Source organism: Solanum pennellii, chromosome 2 (assembly GCF_001406875.1).
Source record: "Solanum pennellii chromosome 2, SPENNV200".
NCBI classification, from domain to species: Eukaryota; Viridiplantae; Streptophyta; class Magnoliopsida; order Solanales; family Solanaceae; genus Solanum; species Solanum pennellii.
The window spans coordinates 47,570,991-47,582,387 of NC_028638.1; the positions used below are offsets into that span (position 1 = coordinate 47,570,991).

General features: G+C 32.0%; 2 protein-coding genes across 2 annotated transcripts; both read right to left on the reverse strand.

Annotated features, from left to right (window-relative positions):
• Positions 1–22: 22 nt before the first annotated feature.
• Positions 23–3,265, reverse strand: LOC107008806. Its single transcript, XM_015207993.2, has 5 exons — positions 2,754–3,265; positions 2,035–2,098; positions 1,493–1,657; positions 1,055–1,117; positions 23–827 (listed from the first exon to the last, which is right to left on the reverse strand). Exons 1-5 carry the CDS (start codon positions 3,041–3,043, stop codon positions 684–686), a joined length of 726 nt encoding a protein of 241 aa, XP_015063479.1. The 5' UTR covers positions 3,044–3,265; the 3' UTR covers positions 23–683.
• A 4,667-nt stretch (positions 3,266–7,932) lies between these two features.
• Positions 7,933–10,693, reverse strand: LOC107011980 (E3 ubiquitin-protein ligase CSU1). The gene is made up of 2 exons (XM_015211676.2): positions 10,301–10,693; positions 7,933–8,802 (listed from the first exon to the last, which is right to left on the reverse strand). Exons 1-2 carry the CDS (start codon positions 10,537–10,539, stop codon positions 8,127–8,129), a joined length of 915 nt encoding a protein of 304 aa, XP_015067162.1. The 5' UTR covers positions 10,540–10,693; the 3' UTR covers positions 7,933–8,126.
• Positions 10,694–11,397: the final 704 nt, after the last annotated feature.

Sequence of the window (11,397 nt, forward strand, 5' to 3'; positions counted from 1 at the left end):
TAATCATTAGAGAAAGGTAAAGAAAACAAAGACTGGAAGAGTATATTATACATTTGTAAATTTAACCACAACAATAACAAATGAGAAATATAGTAAGTAGGATCAAGAAGATAATTCTTCTCTCCATGAATTTAGTTCACAAGACGAGTAGAATCTCTTCATTCTATGACAATTGAATATTTACATATGAAAGCTTGTGCTTGTGCTCTTCTTAAAACCTAAAACGCGCACTTCAACTATGTTATTAATATGCAACTGCCTCCCTCATTTCTTTTTTGGAAGCATTTGCTTATTATTACATATATATATATATAATATAAAACATTGCTTGCAAGTTTCCTATTTGCAATACATTTTTTAAATTGGAAAGCACATCTTTCTGAAGCATTTTGCCACTTTGACACTGGAAAATGCCTTGCTTCCTATAAAACAGCCGGCATTCTGTGCCTTAGCTTGCATGCCATAACCTATACGCGATTCTACCCTTGTATGTATCATGTATGGGCAAGTTTAATGAAATTCTTCCGTTCTGGACAAAGAATGTTGCTAATTCAGGACCGCGCTTGTAGGCTTGGCTTTTCAAGGGAGAGAACAACGTGAAGGATGCTCTACTCTAGAATTAACTGCTACCCCCGTATTTGTCATTCCTTTTTGTGTCCTAAGCCCTCTGTAGAGATTATGGTTCAGGACTTTGTTGACACAACAGCAGGCGGACTTAGTTCAAATGGGGTCCTGCCAAGTTCAGAATAACTTCCTACGCATATGGTATCACCTCTACCATGCCAAATGCCATCTTGGACATTGTTCATCTCTAATGTTCTAGCTTCCTGTTCAATAAAACAAAAAAAAATTCAAAACCGAATAATAAAGCAAACTGTGTCATCTAGCTTCAAAAACTGCAGGTCCTGTTAGATTGGTGTTTTTCTGAGTCAATCTAATCGCTCTTCCCCTGGGGACTGAGGGGTGAGAGAAAAAGCAGCAAGCAACTTCACGCGACAAGGCAAATAAACACTACTTTGTTGTTAATTAATGCAGGTTGAATAATAGAACGAACCTGAGATAAGGTGCAGCACGGACAGGTCAAATGGAAGATGCAATCATCCAAAGAACTATCACCCTAAAGAAGCATAAAAAGAGCAAGAGTTATCACAACAGTTAAAGAAGAACAATAATAGATGCAAGTAAAATTAATACTATTGTCCTCCCATAATTGTTAACACTCATCAGCGTTTCAGTAGCTCAAAATACAAGAGAAGATATGAGAATGTAAAAACAAATAAAGAGGGTAGGTTAAGAAGAGAAAACCAAAGATAGATTGTTATTTGTAAAAACTGGAATGCAGAGAAATCATTGCTAAAACTAGAGAAAGATAACAAGCTATACGATAATATAACCAATTCCCACAAATAGTTTGTGCAACTCTAGGAATATGATCAAACAGGAAGAACTGAAAAGTAGCAGTAAAAGCGAAAATAGGGATGAAAGTACTCACTCTGATATTGAACTTGTTTCTCATTTTTGTGCGGTGATAACCCATATATACTCCAACTAAGATTATAAAAGCACCACCAACATATAAAAAGCAGTGCCTCTTTGTGACAATGAAAGCCAGAATGCTTAGGAGAGCAACAAGAGTGAGGATGAAATAAATAGAGCCCTGCAGACCAGTATAAATCTGTTTCAGTGCACGGGTATTTTGTGGAAAGCTGACAAATCAATGTTAAAGTACTAAGCAGTAAAATTTTCTTCAGTTCCAGTCTAATCTTGCCAACATTTCAAAAACAGGTAACATTAAACATTTATACCAGACTTTGTGTAATGAAACTCAGAGTGCAATGTATTTTTTTCTACATTAATATGTATATAATAAACAATCATTAAGACCCTTCTAGTCCTAACCAATCTATGTTGATCAAGAAAGAGGAAATAGCAAATCAATTTAACGATGACTTTGACCACAAGGGATCGCCAAGAACTTGAGGGGGTGGGGGTAGGTCAACAACTAAAACGGATTTAAATGTGAAAAATATTGACCTGAAGAAAGCAGGAACCGAAACCAGAACGCTTCATATTCTTTCCAAATCTGTACCAGGGGCAGCTGCAATACATATAGAGAAATTATAATTAGCATCATAAATCCAAACCACTAAATTGATGATGAATTAAGAACTAGAGCAAAAGTTCTATTGCTAATAAAACATTCAAATTTATAATAGGAAATGAATTGTTCAACTATAAGTCAAATTTGCCTTACAAAATTGAGGCTAACAATTACACAAAAAGAAATTACAACAAGACAAAGCCAAACCAGGATTTTCAAAAGAAAGAAACAAAATTAGATAAAACTAAAAATCAATCAAACTACCACCCTCCTCTAACTCAACTTGAAACCTATGTTTTTCGGACTCTTCAAAATTGTGAAACGGGTGCATGTCACATTCTCCAAAAGTACTTGCGGCATCAAAAATTGAATAGTGCACGCAACTTAGCTTGAAACTAAAAAGCTACAGCGCCTTTTTCACCGGCCGGCGGTGGAAGGGAGATCAGCCCCCAGTTTTCCACCGGCCGGCGGGGAGAGAGAAACAAACCAAGTTTTTAATGTTTTTGAAGTTCCATTAACAAAACCAAAGAAACGAAAACAAGTACAAATGGAGAAAAATGATGGGAAAACAAAAACCAAAACCCACATAGGAAAATGATGAGAAAACAAATAATCCAAAAAATCTAGAAAAAGAAAAAGGAAAAAACTTTACCAAACAGATTGAAGAGCAATTCGACGGTCCTCAAGACAATCACAAAAAAGCTCTCCTTCCCACATCCTCAAAACCCCTCCACCATAATCATAACCCATAGCATTTTCTTCATCCCCATTCAAATTTAACTTCACCCACTGCCCCTTTTGTGCCTGCATCGCCACCGTGGAACACAACAAATCAAAATCCACCACAGTCACCCCTTCCGACAACAACCTCTGCCCCTCTCCCTCTTCCTCCTCCTCCCTTCCTCTTGCTTTCTCCGCCGCCAATTCTCTCTTTTCATCCATTATCTGGCGCACTCTTCCAAAAATTATCAAAAAGTTTATACAAACGAACAGAGTATGGATTAAGCCGAAATATTTGTGCCGAGCAGAACGGAAGAGATATAGAGATATATGATTAAAATAGTTGAGATTGAGACAGAGTTCATATATAAAGAGTTAATTTGGTAAATAAGGGATATTGTGGAACATAATTATAGTCTATTTTTATTTTTATTTTTAGAGGAGGATATGGTGGCTCGATAATTGGTGGCGATTCTATTATTGCTAAAAATAAAAAATAAAAAAGGTATTTTGGTTGGCGCGAGAAATAATGATGGTGGGCCCACATAGACAACGATACAGCTGGTGACACGTACACACGTGGATATAGCTTTGGAGGGATTTTTACTTGCCAAGTTAACGGTCAAAATTATTGTACTACTAAACCAATAAAAAAGACATTAATTATTAACGCATCATTAGGAGAAAAAACAAAAGGTTAAGCACATATAAGTTTCATTTATTAGCCTCAACTATAACATGTTTCGATTAAATATCTTATGATAAATATTTGAAACAAAATATCTTAACACATGATAAATATTTTTATAAACATTTCAAACTAAAAATTTAAAAAGGTTTATGGGTGAATAAACAACTTCATCATTTATAATGACTGTTTCAAAATCAAAAAAAAATTTGTAATAATTCGCGAGGAAAGTATATAGAGACATTTTATCACATGTCTAAGTTCAAGCTGTGAAAATAACTTTTTACAATAGATCACTGTGCTTATAACTTTTCTCTAGACTCCACACAAAAGTTTAATGTATTAAAATATTATTTTTTTTTCAGATGTTCATTTGAAACTATCATAATTTGAACGTTTAAATAAATTTACTACGAATAGTTTAAAGAGTTAGATGTAGTTGAGCTAAAAAGATGTTAATGCATCATGTGAGTTGTTGTATTAACAAGAATATTAATTTAGTCTTCTGATCATGAGTTTTTTCTTCTTTTTTTTTTGTTTATTCAATGAAGTCAACTATAAATAGGTGAACTTAATTAGGAAATGACTGAGAACGAATTTATTACTACTATGAAAATTTTAATATGATATTGTTAACGTGTGCTATTTTCATATGAACTTTATTATTTAATGTGAAAATTTAATAAAAATTGTAGTTACTTTTGAAGTCCTAGACCATTTCAAATGACAATTAATAATTATTTGGACAACTTGAATAAATTAGGTTAATTATAAGTTGAAAGGGGTTGACTTAAGTGTGAATTGTGAGCCAGCCTACGTTGCACCTACTATTAGCTGTATTTTTTAATAATTATATTTGCTTGGTGGGCGTTGTGTTAATTAATAAGATTATTATTGAGGTCTCAATCATTATTTCTCATCAACTAAATGTTCTTTGATTTCCTGGTTATAAAATATTAATTTGTTTAGGCCAATTATTTATTACTGGATCCTTTATGAGATAAAGTTTAGATTATAATTTTGTCTATACATGAAAGTGGGATCAGGAATATTATGAATAATTAATTAATTAACTTGTAATATTCAAATAATTGTGTTAGTTGTAGCCAATGATCATATAATTCTTATCTTGTATATTTGATTTTTTTTGGACGAGGATGGGAAGATAATATAGAAATTTATGATTATACTCAGAATTTTACGGTTTATTATAATGGTCTAATTGAGAAAATAGCTAAAGTTTATGAATTCTATATGATTAATTAAAATATTTTATAAAAGATTATTGAGTGACTCAACGAGCTAATTCAATACCAAATATGTTGCAGTTTTATCATCTAAGGACGGTTAGACACAACAAATTGGATCGAGTTCATCACAAATGATTTAATTTTCATGTATATTCATATATTACTTACTATATATATTTAATAAATATAACACATTAATTTTAAATCTTATTTCAACAAAGAAACAGGATGACCCCAACAAGAGGAAAATGAACAAAGAAACAAACCCAAAAGCAAAGAAAACGTTTTGACAAGTAAACGATCCTTTAACGTAATACAACTAACTTGCCAGACCCTATTTTGTAGATCTCTGTTCACAAAAGAAAACGTCTCCTTTTCTATTTTCAGTTATGATACAAATTAAATTTTGTCTTAAAAGGTTAGATTCTTGTTTGATGAATTTTCACTTTTTCAAAAATAGAATATAGCCTAACTTGTTTTCTCAAAATAATCGTCATATTAGCAAATATCATATTGATTAAAAAAGTATTAAATACAATATTGTATATGTGAAACCATCTTTATTAAATAGATAGATGTCTCTAAAAAATTGAACACTAATAAGAATATGGGTATAAAGGTACAGTTAAAAGAACATAAGAGTATTATTTTTTATTTTAATAAAATGACACTTATTTTGAGATAAATTTTTTTAATACACATATCCCAAGTAATTTAGTTTTTTGGGGAACAAATTTAATGGTTAAAAAGAAATTTCTTCCAAGAAGACATTTAGGAATCCTTAGTTTAATTATATTCAAATAAAATTAAATTAAAAGGTTTTAGTTGATTCAATTCATGAACCACTATGAGTGGAGTAGAATATTTTATTGTTTCTATATGATAATACAACTTGATAATAATATCAATACAATGAAATTGGACGGTTATAAAACATATAACAAAAATATATTTATTAAAAGACATAAAATCACTATTGTAATTGTTTTAAATTTTTAAAAAGATACTTTAACTTTGTCAGTATTGTATTACTCCACAAAATTATCTAAATCTACAATAAATATATAATTTTGACTAATTTTAACACCACTCGTGTTGTCATAGCATATGAGCGCGTGAAGGACTATTGATACAACTTCACACCAATGTAAAATTGTCATTTGACACTTCCAATTTGCCTTATTGAAAAAAAATATATAAAAACTGATGCATTAATTATTATTTTTTTAACTTTATTACGAATAGTTTTTAATTTTTAAATCTTTTTTCTCAGCTTCCCTGTCATCATTAGCTTACCCATATTTCTTGAGCATTCATGTTTTCCTTCATTTTTTTCTTTTTTTCTTTTTCAGTTTCTGACGTTTTATTTTTAAGCTAATGTTATTGAGTTCTTTTTTTAAAAAAAGCAAATTAATTTAGTGATTTTTTTCTCTCTTACAAATCAAGATTGGAATCCAGGAGTAGTTAAACTATGAAAAATCAATTTGGAAGTAAAAGTTGGAGAAGGTGATGATTTAAATGTCGAATTTTGACTTGGTAATATTTGAGTATTTAAATTTTAATTATTTAACGATATTTATTTTCATAAATAAATTAATTGATAGTAATTTGACTAAAAATTGATAGTGCTGTTGTGAAATCTGCTCAGTCACAATGAATTTGATGTTATTGCTGCACAAAGAGAATGGAAGGAACAACTCAGTTGAGGTGGAGAAAAAGGAAAAAAAAAAGAAATACAAGGAAATTAGATAAAAAATAATTAAAAATTATTTTAACATGTGGAAAGTGATTATTGGTGCGTCACATACAAATATTTTTGTATAAGTGATATTGAGTAAAAATAGAGTATACATTCTATTTTAAAATTATTTAATGAAATAATAGAACATTCGCAAAATTAATGTGTCTTTTTTAAAATTCGAAACAACTTCGATAATAATTTTATGTCTTTTCTATTTCTTGGACATAAACTCCCCCACCCCACACCACACCACCCCTAAGAAAAAGAGGTAGATAGGAAGAATTTAAATATTTAAAGAAGTCGATTCTAATTCAAAGTTGTGAAGATGGTTCATTACAATATCATAAAGTAGGTAACCAAAAACAACTTTTTTATTTAGAAATAGAAATGTAATATAAGTGCCTTTTCTCCTTTTATTTTAACCTTTCAAAGATTGGAAATGATTCTTGATCAAGTCCAAGTTGATTTACCCTATCATTTTTATTTTTTTTATAAAACAAAAACAAAAGCAAAAGTAGTGGTAGTGGTAGGAACCAAAGTGACCTAGTGGACAATGACTAATGAGTTGTCTTTTGGATAAGATTCAGATGAAATACCCTCAAGTCTTAACTATTGCACATGAATTGTAATACCTTTTTTTATAATAAAATTGCAACAATTTTGACCATTATTCCCCTAAAGTGCTTAAATGTTGGCCTATATATGAACCAAATTGACCATACTATTTTATTTTGTTGTGGCCGACTAAGAGAATGTGTTTTTTCCTCCATCTTTTTTTGATAATGTCATTTTGTATCTTAAAGATTTTTTGAGCGGTTCACATTGATGTTTTAATCATCAACATACTTTCTTTCACTTAATTAAATTGCTCATGGAAGTGCTGTGTAATTTTTTAAGAGATAATTTGAATAAAGATGACCGTTGATATCCGTCGGATCGAAGTTTTATGGTTTTTTTTTCTTTGTATTTCAGTCAGTCGGATTCCATTTTTATTAGCTTTTATGAATTTACATTATTGTATTAAAGTTGTGTAGACAAAATTTGATGAGACTTTTAAGTTTGAAAAATAATTTCAACAAATTTAGGTCCAAAGAGAACCAAGGCATTCCATCCATCAATCAATTATACAAAATTCTGGGACAAAACATCTTAATTATATGACCCTCTAGTCTATAATTCTATATGTATAGAGATAACTTAAAGATCTCTCATTACGTATTTATCTACATACAGATCTCTAACAAAACATACATATTAGTTTAATCGTTAGCTATGTACTTTATCAATAGTCCTCGTGAAAACAATATCTAACTCAGTACTTATATATTAAGGCAACAAAAAGCTAGACCCTCAAAACTCTCGAATCCCTCCCTCCCTTGCCCAAACCCCTTAAGAGACTATCGAAAGCAGCAGCAACCACTTGAGGAACAAGTTTCAAACAATTATCGAATGAAATATTACTAGTGAATTGGAAAGGATATAAGTTGCTTTCGCAGAGCTGTAGTTAAATAAAGACGACATAAGAAAATACTCAATTTTCAGGGTAGAAGAAAGATGATATACCATATTACAACACACCATAACAAAGCCCCACTATATCTAATAAGCAAACTGGTATACAGCAAGTTACGTCTTCATGGCAGGCCTCACCAGGCCCAAACCACTTCCACTCCCCAAGTGTTTGAAGTCTTTTGCTTCAAGATTATCTCCATGGGCAGCAAACCCTGTTCCTCCCTTTTCCACATTCACCAGATTTCTATCTTTACATGGTTTGTCACAGACCACGCAAACCTTGTCAACAGCCACAAATTTTTCTGCACATTTCTTGCAGAAGACATGTCCACAAGTATTAAGTGCTACAAGTGACAAAGTATTGGTTAGTGTGACCTTGCAACTGGGACATATGAAACTCTTGTCAAGAGACTTGTGTTTCTTCTGTGCACTTGTATCTTCAGTGAAGTGTATAGGGAAAAGGTTTTTCATCTTAATTTTTTCCCTCCCTTCAGGACAAGTTGTGCTAGTGGATGGGGCTTCCACCTTAGCAGGTGCATCTGGTGTTGCAGAGGGCAGCCAAAATGCTTTCATGGTTCTAAGTGCTTCCTCCTCATAAGAAGTAGCCTTCACACTGTTAGCTCCATGAAATCCATTTTTGTCTCTGTTGTAGTTCTTATCATTGTACTGCGGAACTGGACCATGATTTTGTTGATCAAATGCATCAAGATCCCTGGCTTTCTGCAGCATCAACCTCTCCTCTTCCTCTTCTTTTTCTTGCTTCTGCTGACCAGTATGAGCAGCTAACTTTCTGCAAGAAAAAATAACAGCTTGTCAAATAAAACTTCACGAAGGATGATTCTAAGTTTACAAACAAGAATGTTACCAAATCCCCACCCCCTTTCTTACACTCCACACTGCCCTTTTCTCTTCTTCCAAAGAAATGCAGGCATGAAAAGCAAGATTGGAAGATATATTGGTCAGTACTATTACTTCGAGGTGGAACACGGGCAACTGTTTTGTTGATAAAAGTAACTAACAACATGCATTGCAACTTAAGAATAACTATTACTCAGAAAGGCTGCAGTTTTCACTTGAAAGGGATTCCAAAACAAGTATTCCATAAGACAGTATGAAGACCTCTTTATTAGCTAATACTCCTTTCATCCACTACTTTATGGGACACAATAACTGGACTTGGAGATTGGAGATCATTTTGGCTTGTATAATATTAGTATCATTATAATAATAGAAGGCAAACATTAAAGTGTGGTTCATGAAAATTCAATGGTACCCTCTTTCTTTTTCTTTTTTGATTTGCTTATTATTATTGGATTGAGATGAACTTAGGAAGGTGACATGGACTGTGAGAATTCATATAGCCTACTCCCCTGCTTGGATTCAGTCATAGTTGTGGTACTTGAATATTTTTATTTTGGTAATAGTAAAGAAAAGCATTAAAGAAGATGCTGAAAAATGACAGCACCCTTCTTAAAACTAAACAAGTCACCAAATTATTGCCGTTAGAAAGTGCAGGAGACTCTAGCCTCATAAGAAGAATCGAACACAAATAGTTCTTCTGTTTAACCTTGGGACTACAGCCTACAAGTACAGTTTGCAAGTCAAGTATCCTATCCATGAGTTCTGGGATAGATTTGCCTCTAAACCAAAATCCATTAGATTATATGGCGTGTTAGGAGGGCAATTCACAACCACAACAGAGACTAAAATATATCCAATAGGTTCTCTTCAAGATGCACTGAATCATAAGACCAGCCTACAACTGCAGACATCATACAACTCAATCTAATCCAGCTAAACCTATATTAAGGACATAATATAGGAGTCTCTTAATCACTAAGATATTCTCTGTTTTGATGCCAAACAGATGAAAGCACTAGCTATGGCCATCGTACTCTCGTAGTTGCTAAATTTCGAAACTTACTGTGGTATCCTTCCAAACTACTAGCCTCACTGAATTAGAAGGACATCTCTGAATTCCTCTTACCAATCTATACAGAAAATTTAACTTACAGCCAACCCCCATATATCACTCCCCAATTAAGAACCACAGATATTGTCAGTTTCTCTTATAGCTGAAATATAATTCACAAGCACAATCTTACAAACCTGGACACAACAACAAAGTAAATCAAGCTAACCACAGGATCTAAGCACCAGGACATATAATTTCATACAAAACGCCTTAAACATAGAAAAAAACTCGTCAGTTCATATAGAATATCATTTTCTTTCAAATCTACAAAAGACCAATTGAGAGAGTATGCATAAGGACAGAAAATAGGCACCTTTGGATATCCTTTTTCTGGGACAAAAGGCATTCTAGAATGCATTCTTTGCAAAAGACATGCCCTTTCTGGCAACACAACGGATCGATGAAGGGTTTTAAACAAAGGGAACAAGCATCGAATGGCTTGATTGAATCTTTTCCCAGCCTCTCTTTTTGTGTTCCATACCCTAACTTTCTCTTCTCATCGTACGTAAAGAAGGCAAGATCGTTGTTGTTCTTCGAGTGTCTCTGCGGCATCTTTCAAAACCCTAATGTAATTCACATGAATTTGGAAGACGAATTTTATGAATTTGGGGAAGAAGAAAAACCCTATGAAGTGGACTATCCAATCGGGTCAGTAGCAGTTATCGGGTTTCCTAAGGGATTTATAGCGTGACTTGGCGGTGACAAAATTTTTTACACGTAGCTTGCTTTGTTTTTTTCCTCTTGTTTTTGACAATCCGTTTCCTAATTCATTTATGATTTTTTACTTTTCGTAGGAGTATTTCTTTTCTATTTCAAGAAACTTAAATTAATTTTAACAAAAATCATGATTCATATTGAGTATTTGAAAGTATTAACGAACAAGTGATTAAATCCTAAAAATAGTTAGATCCATATATTTGCATTTTGAATCCCATAATTTACTTAAGAATTAAAAAAAAAGGAAAAAGGCTTAAATATGTCATTAAACTTTCAGAAAAGATTCATTTATGCTATCAGTTAAAAGTTTAACTCATTTAGGTCATTACCGTTAAAGAAAAGCTCATTCATGCCATTATTTTTTAACGATGATTTTGTAAAATCATTTTTGACACGTGACCAATTATAATTCGGCCACGTCATCAATTTTCTTAATAAAAAATCATAATTCTGAAAAAAAAATTGAATTAATTTTTTTTATTAAATAAATTGATGATGTGGCCGAATTATAATCGGTCACGTCATCAAAATATTAAATAAAAAAAATTAAAATTCTGAATAAAAATTAATTTTTGTTTAACTTTTTTTTTCATAATTTGTAAATACACTTTGCATAATTTGTAAACATGTGACCTATAACATCACCTATTTTCAACTAAACGCCTTTAATTGGTTAAATTATATATATATATA

What these genes read in the sequence shown, in the direction of transcription:
- LOC107008806 (XM_015207993.2), bottom strand. Translation starts at nt 3,043, where the DNA reads ATGGATGAAAAGAGAGAATTGGCGGCGGAGAAAGCAAGAGGAAGGGAG. An exon ending in TCGGTTCCTGCTTTCTTCAG is followed by an intron (nt 1,658 to 2,034) that starts GTCAATATTTTT and finishes ACTGGTCTGCAG; the next exon opens with GGCTCTATTTATTTCATCCT. An exon ending in GAAACAAGTTCAATATCAGA is followed by an intron (nt 1,118 to 1,492) that starts GTGAGTACTTTC and finishes ATGCTTCTTTAG; the next exon opens with GGTGATAGTTCTTTGGATGA.
- LOC107011980 (XM_015211676.2), bottom strand. Translation starts at nt 10,539, where the DNA reads ATGCCGCAGAGACACTCGAAGAACAACAACGATCTTGCCTTCTTTACG. An exon ending in CAGAAAAAGGATATCCAAAG is followed by an intron (nt 8,803 to 10,300) that starts GTGCCTATTTTC and finishes TTTTTCTTGCAG; the next exon opens with AAAGTTAGCTGCTCATACTG.